Source organism: Panthera uncia, assembly GCF_023721935.1.
Source record: "Panthera uncia isolate 11264 chromosome C1 unlocalized genomic scaffold, Puncia_PCG_1.0 HiC_scaffold_4, whole genome shotgun sequence".
Taxonomy (NCBI): Eukaryota; Metazoa; Chordata; class Mammalia; order Carnivora; family Felidae; genus Panthera; species Panthera uncia.
In genome coordinates, this window is record NW_026057585.1 from 33,160,999 (window position 1) to 33,174,215 (window position 13,217).

The 13,217-nt window shown below is 36.7% G+C and overlaps 1 protein-coding gene across 6 annotated transcripts in view; it reads left to right on the top strand.

Moving 5' to 3' along the window:
• Positions 1-13,217, top strand: part of ODF2L (outer dense fiber of sperm tails 2 like) — a 37,101-nt gene that overhangs the window by 19,841 nt on the left and 4,043 nt on the right. For 4 of the 6 annotated variants that reach the window (XM_049616878.1, XM_049616882.1, XM_049616880.1 and 1 more), the window contains 5 exons: positions 4,450-4,560; positions 6,599-6,703; positions 9,259-9,417; positions 10,853-10,938; positions 11,021-11,183. In XM_049616878.1, the coding sequence (XP_049472835.1) occupies positions 4,450-4,560; positions 6,599-6,703; positions 9,259-9,417; positions 10,853-10,938; positions 11,021-11,183 (624 nt within the window). The remainder of the gene's footprint in view (positions 1-4,449; positions 4,561-6,598; positions 6,704-9,258; positions 9,418-10,852; positions 10,939-11,020; positions 11,184-13,217) is intronic. The other 2 variants (XM_049616879.1, XM_049616883.1) reach the window with 2 other exon arrangements.

Below are 13,217 nucleotides of genomic sequence, written 5' to 3' on the forward strand. Positions count from 1 at the left end.
TAAGATTTTTTTCTAGGTGTCATGGTTACGATAGGATGTAACCTCAGGCCTGGTTTGTTTGAAACCAGAAAGTATGTTCTTGGCTGCTTCATAACCAGAAAGAATTTTCCAACTTAATCAAATCCAAGGGGTGATTGGTTTGTATGTGTACCAGAGAAAAATGGAGAAGTTTTTTTATACTTTCTGAGAAAAAAATGTTTGAGTTCTCAATTAGAGATACATGTAACCAGATGAGACTTGATTAAAGATGACGGCATCCTTTTCAGTTTTTTAATACAATTTTTGGAGGATAGTAAATAGAACACAGAAAAGAATCTCTTTATGTAAAAGAAGGCCAGAGTTGGCAGCTCAAAGCTGATATGGCATCAGCCTCTTTTTAGCTCTCCCCATTGCCATTCCTAGGTTATGACCCTCATGATCCAAAATGACTGCTGAAGCGCCAGTCATTATAGCCAAGTTTCGAGCAGAAGGATGCAAGGGGAAAAAGATGAATTATTTCCCTCCCTTTTTTTTCATCTCCTGTTTCACTTCCTCTCAGGGAGAATTCCTGTAAGTTCCGTACCACTCTACCTTCTACTTATTCAGGTACATGGCCCCAACTAGGTGCAGGGGAGACTGGGGAATATAGTCTTCTGGTTATCCTGGGCTCTAGCCAAATATGAATACTCATTATTTTCTGCAATTTATTCATGTTTTCCTCTATCTGTTCCTATAGTTTTACTGTATTTCCAGTTTGCAATTATTTTTCCTGGTGATATCTCAGAACTGCCTTAGTTCAGCTCAAATGCTACTTCCCCCACAGTCTTTTCAATTAGGATGAATATCTCTTTTTTCAGCTCCCATCTTTGTGTGCCCAGAATGCCCAGGGAAGGTGTGACATACACTGAGGTCCCAATGTTTATTGAATGAATGTTTAAAATGTTTTTTCTTGGAAGAGGAAACAATTTTATTTATTATGTTTATTTCCTTAATTTCCTTGATAGTCTTCAGAGAGAAAGGATTAGCATAATCAATATTTCATCCATTATGAATCTAATTTTTAATCACGTGGTAAATGGAATTAATTTTAAATTACCTGGTATAAAAATCATTGGGTTAAAATTTACATCTTACATCCTTTGAATAATTTGCAAACATGTATTTTTAATTGATTATTCTCTGGGTTTTGTTTAAGGAAAGACGTTTAGGTGTGTTTGGCATATGTTATTTGCAATGCAAAATTGCCTAGATGTATTTTGTTACTTTTAGTGACCAGAATAATTTTAGATTTTAATGTTTCAAATGAAAAAAAAAATTGAGCTGATATTGCTTTCAAGACCCAGTGACCTCTTCTCTTGAAATTGCAAGAGTTTATTTGGATGGTTATAAGTTCTATTTGTTCATTATAAAGAGTTGGAAAAACAGAAACACATAAAGGGAAACATTTAAAAATCTCTTGTGATCTCATAACTGAAACTAAAGTTACTATTTTAGCATATAGTTTTGGGGATTTTGGACCACTTCCAGTGTTTTGCTGCTATAAATAAAAATGTGGACAGTTTCCTTGAGTCTTTTTGCGTATCTGTTTTCTTAGGATACATTTAGGATAGAATTGTAATTATATGGTCAAAAGGAAGGCTCATTTTTAGTGTTGGTGTTACATATTTCCAAATTACCCATCATAATTGGGTCCCTATATTTTTTCCAGTACTAGACAATTTTAAAAGAGATCTCTCCAAATTTGATAGATGATCTCATCTAGTGCTGGGGCTTTAAGTACCAGGTATATCCTGGGGGCTCTCAAATTTATATCTCTAGCCTAGACCTTGCCCCCGAATTCCAGACAAGTATTCTACTGCCTACTTGAAATTTCCACTTGGGTATTTAATAGGTGTGTCAAAGTTAGCATGTTTAAAATAGACTTCCTGTAGGGGCACCTGGGTGGCTCAGCCCTTACGTGTCAGACTTCCACTCAAGTCACGATCTCACAATTCGTGAGTTTGAGCCCTGCATCGGGCTGTCTGCTTTCAGTGCAGGACCTGCTTCAGATCCTCTCTTTCCCTCTCTCTCTGCCCATCCCCCCCACCCCTCTGGAAAATCAACAACAACAACAACAACAACAACAACAACAACAAAAATAGAGCTTCTGTATTCCCCCAAATAGCTCATCCTACAGTTGTCCTCATCTCAGGTAACAGCAATCACCCTTCTTTTACCTGATGTCATCCTTGACTCCTTTCTCTCCCATCTGCTTCCCGTCTGTCAGCAGATCTACTACAGATAGATCTAGGATTTGACCATCTCTCCCCAGCACCACTGCTACTGTCCTGGTTTAAGCCACCAGCATGTCTCACAGTTACAGTGACTTCCCAACGCCTCTTTATTTCCACCCTTGCACCTGCACTCAGATTACAGTGCAGCAGTAGAGTCGTTCCCATAAAAATGTAAGTCACACCATGTCACTGCTCCACCCAAACCCTCCAGTGATACCTGGTTAATAAATACCTGCAAAGCATTATTCCACCTGGCTATCCATTACTTCTCGGGCCTCATCTTTCCACTATCCCCTTTGGTTTCTCCCTTCCTGCCACACTGACCTTCTTACAGTTTTTCCCTGACTGGCCAGGGCTTCTCCCACTGTTGCCTTGCTCTATGGGAATTCCCTCCCCTCAAAGACCCACACTTTCAGTGTTTGCTCAAAAGTCCCTTCTGGAGACCTCCCTGGCCCATCCACAGTTCGTGTATGCTGTGTTTTACTTCATGTTCTCGTTTTGCATTCGTCTATCCCTTGTTTTTGTCTTTCTATACATGGGGTATGTGAGCCCCATGAAGGAAGGGATTTTTTGTTTCTTTTCTTCATTAATAGAAGAATATCCAGTGCCCAGAGTATGTTTTAATGACCAGTAAATATATTTTTTCATGTATTTATTGATGATTTACATTTCTGCCTTTATGAATTACCTACTCACTATCCTTTAGGTCTTTTTTCTAATTAACATGTAAGAACTCAGGTATTAATCTTTTGTCATAATTAGTTATTCTCTTTTACATTTTGTTTGCCTCTTAAATTTTTCGAGGGGGCAATGAAGTTCGGGGAGATGCATTTACACATATGTATGTATACATATTTTTTTTCTTTTATGGCTTCTGTTGAGTCTGTCACATTTCTGCATATCTTACAAGTAAAAAGGACTGACTGCTTGAGATCCAGACTATCTTTTCAAGGATGTTTGTATAATGGACATCCTTGGAGATAGCAATGTTTTCCTTACCAAAGGGCAGACATGCTTACTGCCTGTTATGAGAGATCTGGGTTCCCTAAATTCAGGGTTGCGCCTCTCTAGTGCCTCCCCTGAAAGGTGTGAGTGTCATCTGACCCTCACTGTGTTGCCCTGTGGGAGCTGGGGCTTAGGAAGCTACCGCAAATCTGGCATCTGGCTACTGCTATTGCTGCAATGAAGTTTTGTGTCTCTGACCCAGGAGTCTCACATCCTTTGCTAGCATCCATGAAACTGTTCCAGGCTAAGTTGTAAACTTGGAAGGTAAAATCCCAAACCCTTAGAATGCTTGATATCTTTTTTTGATCTATGCTTAGTAGGGGTTTTGCTATCCTAAAATCAAAATTTTAGCTGTATCTTCTGTGAAGAATTTTAAAGCTTTGTTTTAAGTAAGTATACAAATATATTTTGTAAAAATAAATACAAAAAATAATATTGGTTGGAGCTAAATAGTTAATCTATTTTCTTTCTAATAATTAAACAGTTGTCTTATTACCATTATTTAGTGATCCACATTTTTCTCATTGACTTAAAAATTCAACCTTTATCATATACTAAATATAAGTTTGGTGTATTTTTCTTTGTCTTTTCCATTGACTTTTAAATTCTAAAATTATATGTATATTATATATATATATATATATATAATATATATATGTATATTTACATACACATACACACACAGTAAACTTAAAAATTTTAGTTCTTTATACATCCTAATATCTAGTAAGTACTGAGATTCTCTACCTTAGTATTTCTTTCAGAATTGTATTAGTCTTTCCCATTTATTTTTCCATATGAATCTTAAAATTAATTTTGTTATATTCCCCCTCCTCCCAACTGTTGTATTTTTGGTTGAAATTGCACTTAAAGTGTTATTGTTTTGAAAAAACTGATATGTCACTAGTATTGAGTCTTCCCATCAAAGAACATGGTCTTTCTATTTTCCAAGTCTTTCTTTCTCAGGAAATTTTAAAAGTTTTAAAAATATATGTCTTACATAAGTCTTGTTATAGTTATTCATTATTACTAACTTTTTAAACTTCTTAAATTTAAATGGTAATTTTATGCAATAAAGATAATTATGTTATTAACTTTGTTGATAAATGAGTTATGTTTTTATAACCCTGTAGCACCAGAGTATAAGTGAATTCTAATGATTTATAAAATCTATTTATATATTCCTTGCTAGACTACACTTGCTGCTTTGAAGGATGAGGTTGTTTCTGTTGAAAATGAACTCTTAGAATTGCAAGAAGTAGAAAAACAACAGAAAGCCCTTATTGAAGTATATAAAACTCAGGTGACTATTGCATTTGTTTTAATGTTAAATTTTGTAGACAATTTAAAACACTGCATTTTTAATGATCTAAATTAAGGTGGAGCTATTATTTTGTGATAGAATATATGTCCCATCTATTTCTTAACCCCTCGTATATTTTTATAAGTAGATGATTCTGCTGATTCCTGATTCATACATTGACTGTGTATATACTGGGTATTCCTAAAAGTAGATCTAGGGGCACCTGGGTTGCTCATTCGGTTAAGCACCCGACTTTGGCTCAGGTCATGATCTCATAGTTTGTGAGTTTGAGCCCTGTGTCGGGCTCTGTGCTGACAGCTCAAAGCCTGGAGCCTGCTTTGGATTCTGTGTCTCCCTCTCTCTCTCTGCCCCTCCCATGCTCACGCTCTGTCTCTCTCAAAAATAAATAAACATTAAAAAAAATTAAAAGTCAATCTAAAATTAATTACGTAGGTGTAATGTAAACCTTAGGTACAATCTTGTTACACTTAGTTATATTTATTTGTCATCTTATATATGTAATGGTACTGATGTAGAATAATGACTCCCTTCTAGGGTCATTAAAGCTCAACACTCCCTCTTTCCCAATAAAAAAAGTAAAATTCTGATTTACTCACATGAAAGACCTGGAAAAGAACATATGAAAATATATATGGAATACAGCATGTGTTCAGTGGCAATTTATAGAAAACCTTATGTTTTGGAAATGTAGTATTCAAGAAAATATGTATGAGAAGATGGGACTTATGCAGGTCCTTGAACAATGGTAACAGACTAGTCAATAAAGAGCTTGATTTTACTGGATGAGAGAGCATTTTAATTAAAGAATAATGAACTAAAGGTAAAAGCTTAAGCAGGGCATTGTGTAGATAGGTAGGAAGGAAGTACATCTGGATGGTTTAGATGGGAAAATGAAGTTGAGACATCCAGTTAGAATCTTGTAGTCATGGGGCTCCTGGGTGATTCAGTTGGTTGAGTTTCTGACTCTTGGTTTCAGCTCAAATCATGATCGCAGAGTTCATGAGTTCAAGTCCTGCGTTGAGCTGCACGGTGATAGCATGGAGCCTCCTTAGGATTCTCTCCCTCTCCCTCTCCCTCTCTGTCTACCCCTCCCCTGCACTCTCTCTCTCTCTCTCTCTCAAAATAAATAAAAATAAACTTAAAGAATATATATTGCAGTCATGTGGAGCTTACCAGACCAGAGGTAAGATGGAGGCCATAGTGGACTGCGGGACACATTATGGAGAATGACATCTGGATCCTCCAGCTGTGTGTTTGGCTTTCATCCCTCAGCAAGAATACTGTGCATGTTCTACGCTCTGGGCTTTGTATGAAGTGCTTAGATTTTCTTTTTTTTTGAGCATTTTTAAATTTTGGAGTGTAAAATAATTGGTGTGGAATTGGTAAAATAATTGGTATAGTTTGGATCAAATGTTCTTTTTTTTAAAAAAAAACAAACGCATTTTATTTTGTTGTAATAAATCTGACTCTTCCCAAATAAATATGCATGTGGACATACATGTCAGCATATTTCAATTACCCCTTAGTCTTCAGATTTTTTTTTAATTATTTTTTTTAGTTCTCCTTAAAGTTCATTGACCTGCAAGTATAGATCTCTCTAATATTCAATCTTAAGGGGAGAGACTAGAAGTATTGATGGGAAAAGACAGATAAGTCATAAAAGGATTGTAGTTTGGAATAGAGCACTGATCTATTCTTATATTAAAGCAGGAATAACATTAGATAAAGATACTGAGGGTATTGATAGGGAAATAATGATTTGCTTTTTATTTTACATTATAGTCTTTTTTTTTTTAACATTTATTTATTTTTGAGAGACAGATCATGATCAGGGGAGGGCCAGAAAGAGGGAGACAGAAGATCCAAAGTAGGCTCCATGCAATGAACATAAAGCCTGATGCAGGGCTCAAACTCACGAACCTTGAGATCATGACCTGATCCGAAAACAGTCAGACTGAGCCACCCAGGTGCCCTTACATTGTGGTCTTAATAATAAAATATGTTACTCTATTTTCAGATACAAAAGTTGCAAGAAGCAGCTGAAATGGTGAAAAGCAGATGTGAAAATTTGCTACATGAAAATAACCTAATAACAAAAAACAAAAATAAAAAGTTAGAGAAGGTGAGTTTGATGTTTTAAGCAATAAAATAATATTTTATTTATATGTTTTGTACTTTATGAGTACTATACCTATTCTTTCATTGTGGTTGTTTTCTCTAGTTTAGACCTAGGAATTATCTGTCTTAAATCTCTGTAGGAGTTTGTTTTCTAAAGAGATAATGTTTCTTCCAGGCTTGAAATGTTTGTATGAATTTTTTTTTATTTTTTTACTTTTTCCTTAATATTTTGAAAACAGCATAAATGTTTAATTTTTCTGATATAAGAGCAGACTTAACATAGCTCAAAAAAAAAAAAAATGGTTATCACGTAATCCCTGAGCTTCCTCAACCATAAATATGCAAACTTGAATATCTCTCGTTTTTAATCCCACCTTTTTGTTTCTGGTACTAAATCTTTTGTGTCTAAAAAGCAAAGTAAATATTCTCTGCTAAATGCAGAGAATATTTGGAGGAAAAATAATATTTAAAAAACAGCATCATTTCCCGTTGTCACCCCATTGCAACAGAATGAGGGGAAGGCCAGTGTTGGCAAGTTAGGATGTTTTTGCGAATATTTTTAACTTTTTAAGTGAAACCTCATCCCTCTTTGGGTCTTGTCATGTTGTTTTGGTAAGGAAGCAGTGGAAGTCCTAGGACACTGACTCCTAGCTGGAGAGATCATGGGATGTTACCAGTCACTTCCAACTGAGTATAATAAGGTGACTATCTCTGGGTTGCCCCCACATTTGGGATCGAGATGTCTGAGTGAGGCATGAGTGTGAAGAAGAGGTCAGCCAGAGTGGGCATTCTGCTGGTTAAACAGAGATAAAGATAGCCCACCTAACATGCAACGGACTACTTTCTTGCGATTACTTTTCACCTATTTTTAGAAGCATGTCTAGCATTTCATGTGTTCTGGTCTCTTTTTCTCATGAGACATACCACTGCAAAGGTCTCTTTTGCTAAGCAGCACTGTAAATAAAAAGCCTATTAAAAAAACCTGTTCAAAAGGCTGATGGGGCAGAAGCCTGTAATTTTCAGATACCACGAGGTCACAATGTCTTCTAACTGGTATTAAACCAGAAGTCTTTTTTTTTTTTTTAAGAAATTTCCATTCATTTTTTTTTTTTAAGTTTATTTACTTTTGAGAGAGAGAGGGAACACAAGGAGGGGAGGGACAGAGAGAGAGAGAGACAGAGCGAGAATCCCAAGCAGGATGTGCACTGTCAGCACAGAGCCTGACATGGGGCTTGAACCCATGAAATGTGAGATCATGACCTGAGCCAAAATCAAGAGTCAGACACTAACTGCCTGAGCCACCCAGGTGCCCCTAGAAAAGTCATTTTTTAAGATGAGATTTTTCCTTTTCCACTGTTGACTCTCATGGTTTTCTCATGGGCTCTTAGATGTTTGGGGACCCAGAAGTACACTTTGTTCTTGCTTGACCTTTTGTGATCAAGAGTGCCAGGTGATGCACGGTAGCTCTAGGTGTTCCCTGTCTCAGGGACAGAGTCTGGCTCTTGTTTTTTCCTTCCTATAAACATCCTAAATGCCATATGTCTTGTTATTTTTTCTTAATTAGCCATGTAAGCATTTCTTAGGTTTGCTTCTTGTCACATTTCCACAAAAATGCCACAGTGAGGTACCGCACTAGCCAAAGGGATGAATGTAGATAAAATTAGGGAGACTTGCTCATAGTAACACTAAGGATGAAGTTACAGTCTACTGAGTACTGATGACATTAGCTAACTAGAAATAATATATAGTAAACCCCACCAACCTGAACGAAGATGAGTGCAGCAAGGCTGTTCTGACTAAAAGATCTGAGTTACAAGACTGAATGACAGAGAGTGACGATTACTTTAGACTGATGGCTGGGTAGTAGAAAACTACCACACTAGCTTTACTAGTAATAACTATGCCTGAGTATAAATTACAGGATTCAGGAAGTTTGCTTTCCTCAGTACGTTAAACATTCTCCCTGCAGGCTAATATTATATGCATTTACTCAACAAACTTATTTTCTTTTTTTATTTTTTATTTTTTATTTTTTTAAATTTTTTTTTTCAACGTTTTTTATTTATTTTTGGGACAGAGAGAGACAGAGCATGAACGGGGGAGGGGCAGAGAGAGAGGGAGACACAGAATCGGAAACAGGCTCCAGGCTCCGAGCCATCAGCCCAGAGCCTGACGCGGGGCTCGAACTCACGGACCGCGAGATTGTGACCTGGCTGAAGTCGGACGCTCAACCGACTGCGCCACCCAGGCGCCCCAGCAACAAACTTATTTTCAACTACTTTTTAAATTTTAATCCCAGTATAATTAACATACAGTGTTATATTAGTTACTCAACAGACTTTTTGCAAACTAAATTGCAGCCCGCTTTTGAGTTATATGTTCTTAGTTGGCAGAGTCCAAGTTCACGTTTATTCGTATTTATTTGGTTGAATCATTTTGTTTATAACCATTATACCTAAAATACTCATTGTATTACGAGCATATGTAGTATGTAAGGTAGTGAAGACATTAATGCTGAATGTGTGACCTTGCACTTATTTCCCTAATGCTCCAACTCAGATGAGAGGCCAGACGGAGTCTCATCTGAAGGAGTTAGAGCACGTCCGCGATTCGGTGACGGCGGCGGAACGGAGGCTTCACGAGTGTCAGGAGAGTGTGCAGCACTACAGGGAGAGATGTGCGGACAAGGTGCACACTGTTAGGGAGCTTCAGGGCCAGGTGTTCGGCTGTCATTTTGCTGTCTTCTAGATACATTAAAGGAATACTCTGGAGTGATTTCACCAGTTGAGGGCACTCATGTCAGGGGTTGATGTGTTTTGCTTTTTTGTTTTTTTTAACTCCCATTTAAGTCAATTTATCAGTTTATTGCAGATGCTGTAATATTTTGCAACCTATTCTTATAGTATTTTATCGTGGAAAATTGGTAACTAAAATAGCTCATTTTATTTGTATAAATCTGTATTTAGACATTTGAGAACACAGTAATAGCATGAGAAGAGCAATACTATGTTTACATATACCTTTTTGATATCATGATAAGCTAAATTATTATAATTTACTATACAAAAATTAGAATTTATTTTCATTAGAATTGTGCATCAAATTCATTTGGATTATTCTCAATTATTTTTATTTTTTTTACTCCCATCAGAACAGGGATCATCGATGCCCTGTTAGTCACCACATAGCCATCTCCTTTTTTTTTTTTTTAATTAATTTATTTTGAGAGACAGCATACTCATGAGCAGGGCAGGGGAAGAGAGAGAGGGAGAGAGAGAATCCACATACCATCTTCTAATTCAATACCTAGTACAGAGTAAGCTCTTACAAATATTTTTTTAATTAATTACTCTTTCAAAGAAGTATATGCAAGGAGGGAGCAAGTCTTTTTGTTTATTTGCAAAAACAACTCCCTGTCTATCTTCCAAATGTAACCGGGATTTTAATTTTGAAATGCATCCTGTTTTTGAAAAAAACATGCAAATAAAACTTTGCTAAATTTAAATTCCCGAAAAGAGATTTTTGTAGGAGAATGCCAAATCTACATAGATAACCCAAATTATAAATTAAATTATGAGAAAAAAATTATTTTCAAGGCTTCTTAAAATAAGTATAGCTTTTGAAGCAATGGGAAGAGTATTTGGTTTTGGCATGAACAAGTTGTCTTTGGTTGATTTGTTCATTTTATTTTGCTTCTCACAAATACAGTTTTCACTCATAGTTAACTTCATAGATGTTCAATTATCATTCACTATCTTGAGATGAAGCAGGAAACTGTAAGAGTAACTCTAAATATGCAACAATAGGAGATTAATGATTTTTAGTCTTCAAATTTACTTAATAAAATAAACACCCTTTTTCAACAAAGCATTGTTCAGAATGTTTTAATTGCCATCTTTCAGAAAAAACCTTCTAGTAGATGATTTCCTATGAGACAGTAGTTTTTTAAAAAAAAAAAAAACTTAATCAGGAATTTAAGAACTTATGTTTTAAAAATGTAATTATTTCTTTGAGTCTCTCTGTGTAGGAGTAATAATAATATTTAGGCCTTCTTGTTTCTTTAATGATTATTCTAACACTAAAGTACATAGATTTCTTTGGAAGTTGCTTATAAAGAAAATAACCAAGAAAACTTTTTCCCCCCTTCTTTTAGGTTGATGGAAATCATAATCTTCTAAAAAAGCTTTCTTTGGAAGAGGAAAATTATCTTATTCAGTTGAAGTGTGAAAACCTTAAACAGTAAGTATTAAATTGACTTAAAATTGGTGTTACATTTTTCTCTATACACTATAATTTTAAAATATATGTTTTCTGCAAAAAGAAAATTAGAACAGATGGATGCAGAAAATAAAGAGCTTGAAAAGAAACTGGCAAACCAAGAAGAATGTCTTAAGCACAGCAATCTTAAGTTTGAAGAGAAATCTGCAGAACATACAGCATTGGCCAGACAGCTGGAAGCTGCTTTAGAAGAAGGAAGACAAAAGGTACAGATGGCCTTTATTTAGAAACTTTTTAATTAGTTTACCGAAGAGTCGTCTTTTTAAACAGACAATATCTCATCTTACCAAACCTACAGTTATTGTTTTTATCCTGATGACAGGGTGAAGAGAGCAATTACATTTTTGTTTTTTACCTACTTTTCCCTTTTGGAGCTAAACAGCTGTATTACTGGTACAGAATTACTTCACTAGGTGAATGATGATGTGGCAGGGTAGAGGGCAGAGATGGAAAACATGGAAAGACTTCCCCCCTCCTTTTTGTTTTTGTTTTGTTTTGTTTTTTTGAATAAAAAGCAGTTGTGCAAATTATCGAACATTTTGGTTAGGATCTGGTGAGGTGTAAAGCTCCAGTCCCTTTTCTTTTCGCCTAATATTATTGCATAAATACATACAAGAATTAAAGAAAAATTGAATTCCAGTTAAATCCATTTGTTTCGCATTTAATAAATATCTTACTGTGTGTTGGGCACTCTGCTAGTATTCGAGATGCAAATATGAATAAGACCTTGTTAGTTCCCAAGCTCATCGGCAGTTTCCCTGGTGTAATCAGAAACCCACATGTGGAGGGCAGAGAGAGACTGTAGAAAGAGATGCACCATTCCTGGTTGGAAAATGGCAGGTTTAGTAAGCAAGGGAACATGAGAGTTGTCTTGGACAGCCACAAGATGAGTAGATTTCCACAGCCACCTGACAGACTCTTAAGTTTATAAAGAAGCCCTTTAACTAGGTTCAGTCATGTACCCAGACCAGAAAATCTCAACGTCACATTTCATTCTCAAGGCTCTTTACCTGGAGCAGCTACTGGGAGCAGGGAAGGAAAGCAAAACACATACCTCAAGGACAGGGGAGAAGGTGGGGAACCTCCAATTGCCCAGGTCCAGCTCATGGGTTACCTGGAGGTCATGTCTTTTTTACCATCTCCAACAGACCTCGCCCCAGCTCTCAGGACACTCATAGTCCAATAGGGAGATAATAGGCAAGCAGACAAACGTCATCCAGCATGTAGGTGCTACAACAGAGGGAGGGTGCAAGGTACACCAGAGGATGTCGTTAGTTTAACTGGGGGCGTTGGGAAATGATTCAGGAGGGTCTTAAGGAAAAAATACATTTATCAACTGATTTGAAAATGTAATCTTGAAAGGGCATAAAGTGGTCTTTGGATTCCAACAGGCACTAGGTTTGAATTCTGGCTCTGACTGGGTTTGAATTCAGGGTGACATTACACCCTGACCCAGAGTGAGTCACTTCTCTAAACTTTTAGTTTCCTAATTAGTAAAATGGGGATGATGTGTTTCCTCATCAGATTAAATGGTGCTAAAAAGAGATCCTCTTTACCATGATGACTCTCAAATGTGTATCTCTTCCCCAGGTTTCTCTCTCCCCTGAAATCTAGACTCAGATTTTCTGCTACTTACTTGACATCTCTACTTAACATCTCAACCTTAACATGTCCACTACCACATTCTGAATCTTTCCCTCTAAACTCTTTTCCACCCATGTCTTTCACGAACTTGTGAATGGCAATTCCACATAAGTTAAATAAAATCTGATGTCCTTGAAGTGTGGCTCATACATTGCAAGTGTCATCTATCTATCTATCTAGATTTGTTTTAATTGTGGGAAACCAATTTAAATTGACTTTGAAAGGCACAACATTGAATAAAAACTAGGTAGCAAAATGTATTGCCAACGGTAGGAATGTAATCCAGATTTCTCAGCCCCATCAACCTTTGAGAGGAAAATAAATGCCTTTATCCTGGGTTCAGCCTAGGTAGACTTCAGAAATGGTAGGTGTTCTCAGATTCCTTCTCAGAAGCGTTGAGAGTTCCCCAGAGATGTGTCTACGTTCTCCTTTCTCTCCTGCTGCACTGGAACATGGGGCTGTCTCTAGTTCCTGCCAGGTGAGGGTGCCAGCACTGCCCTGTCACCGTTGTCCACAACTGAGGACATTGTCAAGGGCTCTTTCTCCTACAGCTTTACATCCTGCGAGCATCCCTCACTCACAATCACCTTTGGAAT